Raw genomic sequence first — 7669 nt, forward strand, 5'->3', positions numbered from 1 at the left:
GTCAACTTACTAAAGAGTTCATAAACAAGAGGCAATCTGTCTGTCTGCCTGTCTGTCTATAACTCACTCTATCCATCTCTCAGTGATTCAATAAGGTATGACAGAAGGGCTTCACATAGTGGTATTAAAAGGTCAGCTGGCATTATCTTTCTCTCTGATGAGGAAACAATGAGACGCCATGGAGGATCATCAGGGTGACTCACAGCAGGAACACACACACACACACGCCATAGATTGTCCTCTCTGATACAGCACGGCAAGCAGTACCAACAGGACCCTGAACAGCTTCTACCCCCAAGCCATAAGTCTGCTGAACAAGGCTGCTAGATAGTTAATCAAATGGCTCCCGGACTACCTGCATTTACCTTCTTTTTTTTTAACTAACTCTCTTGCACTGACTCTATACACACGTATCTCTACCCACACAAACTTACACCCCAACACACTCTCAAGAGCAAAATGCTGTTTTTCCTTATCATTACAAGAAAGCAGGACTGGAAGCTAGCCACTAGCCTGGAGAGACCAGAGGTTTTCATTGATTCTGTTCGTGTACAGTATTACCTTTCGCCAAAGGGCCATAGACAATGTACATAGCCTATATGTTCACCTCAAGGATTCACCTCAACTCTGTGTAATATCACCCTGCAATTTTATGGACAGTGACCAGGTGTTTTCATTGATTAATGTCTACAGACAGGATAGACAATCTACATCAATGGAGCAGGGTTTCCGTTAGGAAAACGTGGCGCAGGACAATTGAGAAATGTACACAACCCATATGCAATGGGTGCGCGACCTGATTAGGGCGTCCACCCACGGTGCTCAGAATGACACCAAACACATTTACATTATGGTCATTCATATTAACAACGCATTAGGGAAGATGTGCGGTCCTTCTTACCGAATTCTGAAGGGCACTCTGAAGATGTTAGGACAACTGTCCACGTGTACTTTTCCTCGGCCAACAAGACGAGTCACGAACAGCAACATCACTAGCCTGTCGATCTACAATAACACATAGTAGCAAAGGTTACCTATTCTATTGGTCAGTTTGTCGAGAAAGAAAAAGCCTATTCCAAACAGACTCCGGGACAGTTGTGGGATGATAGATCCCAAATTCATACAACCAATAGGCCTACGCTACATTTTTTTGTTGTTGTTGTTAAAAAGCAATGAGTCTGACGCAACAGATCAGAACGTTTATCTTAAAATGTTGATAAACTATTATTTCTTCAGATTATAAACGCAGCAACACACACAAGGCAGTAGTAGCCCAGGCTGCGCGCCAATGTTCATTCCATAATGCGGTTTTATGTGACAAATTAAAATACAGACCGTTAGAAAGAGACAGTTAGAAAGACAGGAGATCTAATATGCAACAAGTAGCATGGGTTGCTAATATGACTAGGATTGTGCCTTTCGCTACAGGACAATGACAGAAAGTTGATATCTGCGGAGGCAATTCTATGGACTGATTTTGGCTAGGCTACTTTGAAGCAAGGTTAAGACCTGCCTCATAATATGTCGTAAAACATTCAGGTTTGAAACAATTAAGTATATGTTTTCAAAATGCATACTGCCTCCAGTTCATCACAACGTGGTGTGTGACGCGCTGAGGAAGCCTGCTTTCCGTTGCCTATGCTGTGTGACGCGCTGAGGAAGCCTGCTTCCCGTTGCCTATGCTGTGTGAGGTGCTGAAGAAGCCTGCTTTCCGTTGCCTATGCTGTGTGAGGTGCTGAGGAAGCCTGCTTTCCGTTGCCTATGCTGTGTGAGGTGCTGAGGAAGCCTGCTTCCCGTTGCCTATGCTGTGTGAGGTGCTGAAGAAGCCTGCTTCCCGTTGCCTATGCTGTGTGAGGTGCTGAGGAAGCCTGCTTTCCGTTGCCTATGCTGTGTGAGGTGCTGAGGAAGCCTGCTTTCCGTTGCCTATGCTGTGTGAGGTGCTGAGGAAGCCTGCTTTCCGTTGCCTACGCTGTGTGAGGTGCTGAAGAAGCCTGCTTTCCGTTGCCTATGCTGTGTGAGGTGCTGAAGAAGCCTGCTTTCCGTTGCCTATGCTGTGTGAGGTGCTTAGGAAGCCTGCTTTCCGTTGCCTACGCTGTGTGAGGTGCTGAGGAAGCCTGCTTTCCGTTGCCTATGCTGTGTGAGGTGCTGAGGAAGCCTGCTTTCCGTTGCCTATGCTGTGTGACTCGCTGAGGAAGCCTGCTTTCCGTTGCCTATGCTGTGTGACGCGCTGAGGAAGCCTGCTTCCCGTTGCCTATGCTGTGTGACGCGCTGAGGAAGCCTGCTTCCCGTTGCCTATGCTGTGTGACGCGCTGAGGAAGCCTTCTTTCCGTTGCCTATGCTGTGTGACGCGCTGAGGAAGCCTGCTTTCCGTTGCCTATGCTGTGTGACGCGCTGAGGAAGCCTGCTTCCCGTTGCCTATGCTGTGTGACGTGCTGAGGAAGCCTGCTTTCCGTTGCCTATGCTGTGTGACGCGCTGAGGAAGCCTGCTTTCCGTTGCCTATGCTGTGTGACGCGCTGAGGAAGCCTGCTTCCCGTTGCCTATGCTGTGTGACGTGCTGAGGAAGCCTGCTTTCCGTTGCCTATGCTGTGTGACGCGCTGAGGAAGCCTGCTTTCCGTTGCCTATGCTGTGTGACGCGCTGAGAAAGCCTGCTTTCCGTTGCCTATGCTGTGTGACGCGCTGAGGAAGCCTGCTTCCCGTTGCCTATGCTGTGTGACGCGCTGAGAAAGCCTGCTTTCCGTTGCCAACGCATTTGCTGTTTGAGATGCAGTAGCAGCAGCTCTGTGACAGATTTTCCACTCAAAGGCTCTGTGTCTGTATGCATGTGACAAATAAGATACATCATGAATATACTGTACACACTCACCAATTTAATTCCACTAAATTATGCAAATGAACCTATAAACTGATAAGCTTGACCAGTCAAACGTATTTACATCGACTAGTATTTCAATGAATAGGTTAAAAAGCATTATTTTGCAATGAGATGTTTTTTTTTTAAATGGCCAAAAGCTTAAGGGGAGGACCATCCTATTCAGTGAATGTTATAAAATTACAAATAGTGAAACATTAAAAAAGTTACATTTTTAAAAATAAAACTACACAAAAGTATATTCAGGGAACCAAATAACTGATTAAAAACACACTGTTTTAGCAGTATCCCCAACAGCACTCTGTAGGGTAGCACCATGGTGTAGCCCGAAGACAGTCATTTTCCATCCTCCTCTGGGTACATCGACTTCAATACAAAACCTAGGAAGCTCATGGTTCTCACCCCCTTCCATAGACTTACACAGTAATTATGTTGATTCCCGGAGGACGTCCTCCAACCTATCAGAGCTCTTGCAGTATGAACTAACATATTGTCCACCCAATCAAAAGGATCAGAAAATGAATATAGTACTGAAAGCATAAGCTACAGCTAGCTAGCACTGCAGTCGATAAAATGTGGTGAGTCGTTGACTCAAGAGAGAGAAAGTCAACCGTTTTTAATAAATTAATTTCTTCAAATTAAGGAGCAGCAGCAGAAAGAGTATGTATTAGCTAATAAACTTAGTCTACTCAAACAGAGAGGAAAGCTATTTACACTACCGTTCAAAAGTTTGGGGTCACTTGAGACATTTCCTTGTTTTTTTTTTAAGAAAAGCACTTTTTTTGTCCATTAAAATAATATAAAATTGATCAGAAATACAGTGTAGTCATTGTTAATGTTGTAAATGACTATTATAGCTGGAAAAGGCTGATTTTTTTATGGAATATCTATATAGGTGTACAGAGGCCCATTATCAGCAACCATCACTCCTGTGTTACAATGGCACGTTGTGTTAGCTAATCCAAGTTTATAATTTTAAAAGGCTAATTGATCATTAGAAAACCCTTTTGCAATTATGTTAGTAAAGCTTAAAACTGTTGTTCTGATTAAAAAAAGCAATAAAACTGGCCTTCTTTAGACTAGTTGAGTATCTGGAGCATCAGCATTTGTGGGTTCGATTACAGGCTCAAAATGGCCAGAAACAAAGCCCTTTCTTCTGAAACTTGTCAGTCTATTCTTGTTCTGAGAAATGAAGCCTATTCCATGTGAGATATTGTCTCAACTTGTCTCTCAATTCATATGCTACGTTGTAGCAACATCATGATGGGTATGGGGACAATTCAAGTATCATGTAGTAGCCTAAACCTATCGATGCTACATTGAGCTGGATGAATGGAATATGAATGACAGTCATCCAATATGCTGTAATAGAAGTAAGGTCGTGCTCATGAAACAAATGATGGTCCTCCCTCATCTTGAACAGCCACTGATCTACCAGCTCACCAATAGCTCTGGTTTCCACCACAACTCTGTTGTAAGGATATTACCTTACAATGGAATAGCTTGGTCTCTGCTCTCCATGACAACACATTAGACCCTATTCACCTTTAGACTGGACCAGAGACAAGGTGTGGGGCATCGTACAGACAGAGCACTCAGGACAACAGCAAATGGCAGACAGTGTTGGGTGCCATGGCAACCGATGCCAAACGGCAGGGAGTGGAACTCTGGAACTCGACATGCCGTTGCGGGAGTCATGTGTTTCGCCAACTCACCATGGATACGAAACAGACAGATGCAGAGCCAGACAACACAGTGGAGGGATCATGTTGTAAATGTGTCAACCCTTGTCATGTATATCCACTATCCCTCTACGGTGTACTGGGTAAGCCAATAGAGATTAGGTGGAACAATGTTTCACAGCCAAATCTCACTCGTCGTCCCGTAGCCGTGCCTGCCTGCCAGCCACCTCTGAAGACCTTCCAGAGAATGAGCTTATGTGCTGCCATACTGACACTTATAATGACATTAACTACAACTTTACTCAGTCCTATTGTGATAGGCTGGCTAGGCTACATTACCAGACTGTAGTAGGATGCAGACTGCCTTGTTTATGTCTGTATTGGGCCTACATTGTTCAAGGTTGAGTGAGAAGTCTGAATGAGAATTACAAGGCTACTGAGGTTCTAATTCTGAATTAATGAAAACAGAGAACGAGACACACAATGTCATCCCAGTCACATGACTGATAACGAAGAGGAGGAAGAGATGCCCCTCCTCCATTCATATATAGAGAGAAACACATACAGTGTGACCGTTTGTTTGTCTGCCTGCCTGGCAGCGAATGAGAGCTGAAGAAGCCATCTACAGTCTGTCTGGCTAGGTGTCTGACCTTGAGACAAAACCCTGGGAGAGAGTGATTAATTAAAACACATCCCTGCGAGAGAGTGTGTGTGTGTGTGTGTGTGTGTGTGTGTGTCTAAAGAAGCTAGGTGAATGAGAAGTTTGTACACTACAGTGTGTGAGATATGGAATCCAATGGGGTGAACCAGGAACAGGGTAGAGTCGAGCGGCTCATAGAATGCAGCCTACTCAAGGCCAGATCGATGCCAGGTAAAAACATAAAACAAGCCCACAAAGAATCCATAACATCTCTCTCAACGTTCACTGAAACTGATGGAGAGAAAACATGCATTTCTGGGCCCAAATATTTGGATGTGTGTGTCTGATAAAAAGTGACAAGTCTCTATTTCTCACACACGTTAAATCCTATTAGGCCCCATCACCTGACCTCACTCTTCCATTGGAAGAGCCCCCATCAGCCACTGCTGTCCCTGACAAGGTAAACAAACTAGGTAAAAGGTAGTAAACTAGGTAAATAACTTATTTACTGATCAGGTAAACAAACAAATTAATGTAAACAAAACCACCTTCCCTCCACGTGAGCCCCAGGCAGAAGTAGTGCACTATAAAGGGAATCGGGTGTCATTTGGGATTCACCCTCCAAAACAAACCTTTCTTGAACTCCTCTAACATGGAATCCAGCTTGGTGTCATGGAACACGAAGTGAACCGGGTGGTTGTAGAACTTGGTGATGGTCTTCAGCGTCGTACAGTCATCCGGATCAACGAAAGCCAGGTCCTTGACAAACAAGATATCCACAATGTTGGACCTCTCGTCCTCAAACACCGGTATGCGCGTGTACCCGCTCTCCATGATCTCTGACATGGTGTTGAAGTCCAGCACAGCGTCGCTGTGGATCATGAAGGAATTACTGATCGGCGTCATGACATCTTCAACGGTTTTGGTCCTGAGCTCCAGCGCCCCCTGGATCATGTTGAGTTCCTCTTTGACCAGGTCATTGTACGGTTCCGTTACTCTCAGCATCTCCACCAGCTTCTCCCTGTTGTACACGGTACCGATCTCCTGGCCCAAGATGCAGTCCAGGAGTTTACTGATGGGCCATGACAGGGGGAAGGTCACCAACATGAAGAACTTGGTCACCATGATGGTGTTGGCTCCTACAGCCAGTCCGTGGCGAGAGCACAGCGCCTGGGGAACGATCTCCCCGAATATGACAATACCTATAGTGGAGGCGACCACTGCTCCCAGACCTGACCCTATCAAGTCATCCAGAAGGATGGTGAGAGTTGTGTTGACTAGCACATTACCCAGAAGTAAGGAACATAAAAGATAGTTCCCTTTTCTCCGAATGGGCTCGATCTTGCTGGCGTACCTCTTCTCCTTTTCGGTACCGCAGTTCTGGACTATCCGGAGCTCCATAGGATCTAGGGCCATGAGTCCCAGGTTGAGCCCGCTGAACATACCTGACAGTACTAACAGAGCGCAGATGAGGATGCACTGGAACCACATAGGAAGCATAGATTTCTTTTCCTCCACCACTCGCAGCCTCCCGTCATCCTCACCCAACAGGTACCACTTGCCATCTTGACTGTCCCGGACGCAGAGCCCATACTCCTTCTTGAGCTCGCGCTTCCGTAGCGGCTTGATTTTCAAACTCACCACCCCGGAGGTTCCAAGGTGGCTCACGTTCATGCCACCCCGAATAACGATATCTTTGGTATATTCGGCGCAAGTCCTGTTAAAATTAGCATTATTGCTGGTAACATCAACATGTTCATGTTCCATGAACTTGATCTGTGACGAGGTGTCAGGAAGAATCTGCAGCCCGTAGAACCTCATGAAGATGTTGCTCTCCTCTGTTACTTGGATCACCCCGTCGTCCGTGGTAGTAGCTGGCTTGTCGCTCCTCTCCAGCCGCATGCCGAAGACCTGGGTGGGGCTACCGGTCTCCGGGATCCCCGTCTCGGCTTCTGTGCCCGCCGTACACCATAGTAAAATGATTAAAGTTAGCGTGTACCCCTGCCAACCACTCCAGTCTGTCGCCATGTTTGTTTCACTCTAAGCGAACTCGGAGATGACGTCACCTACGGACTTTGCACAGCCCGCCCGTCATTAACATAATGCTGCGGATCGTCCAATCCGCATCCGAAACATCACGTAATAAAATTGAGCGAGCCCCTCTTGTTTCCTTAAGGTGGACTGCTAGTATTGTTTTTAAGGTGTCCGTTCACAAGGGTATCAATAGCGTTTGTGGCATGTATAAATGTTATTTTATTTATTGAGATGGAACAGTGTTGTTGTTTAAAGCGGCAATCTACATTTGAGACAATAACCATGCGTTTTTCCCCCGCCACTGGTTCGGTAGAAAGTTGACGTTTGGGGCCGCAGAAATAAATGTAGCCACTCTCAAATTCATAGTCATAACGTTATATGCATACAATAGCTGATCTTCAATGGTATCAAAATTATAGATTTTCGGCTATACAGTGTTTGT

The 7669-nt window shown here is 45.7% G+C and overlaps 1 protein-coding gene across 2 annotated transcripts in view; it reads right to left on the minus strand.

Annotated features, from left to right (window-relative positions):
* Window positions 1–7264, minus strand: part of LOC110536403 (metal transporter CNNM4) — a 71284-nt gene extending 64020 nt beyond the window's left edge. The window contains exon 1 of one of the 2 annotated variants that reach the window (XM_036936382.1): window positions 5826–7264. In XM_036936382.1, coding sequence (XP_036792277.1) covers window positions 5826–7221 — 1396 coding nt within the window. In that variant the 5' untranslated portion in view covers window positions 7222–7264. The remainder of the gene's footprint in view (window positions 1–5825) is intronic. The other variant, XM_036936383.1, reaches the window with a different exon arrangement.
* Between the last annotated feature and the right edge of the window lie 405 nt (window positions 7265–7669).

Source organism: Oncorhynchus mykiss, chromosome 11 (assembly GCF_013265735.2).
Source record: "Oncorhynchus mykiss isolate Arlee chromosome 11, USDA_OmykA_1.1, whole genome shotgun sequence".
NCBI classification, from domain to species: domain Eukaryota; kingdom Metazoa; phylum Chordata; class Actinopteri; order Salmoniformes; family Salmonidae; genus Oncorhynchus; species Oncorhynchus mykiss.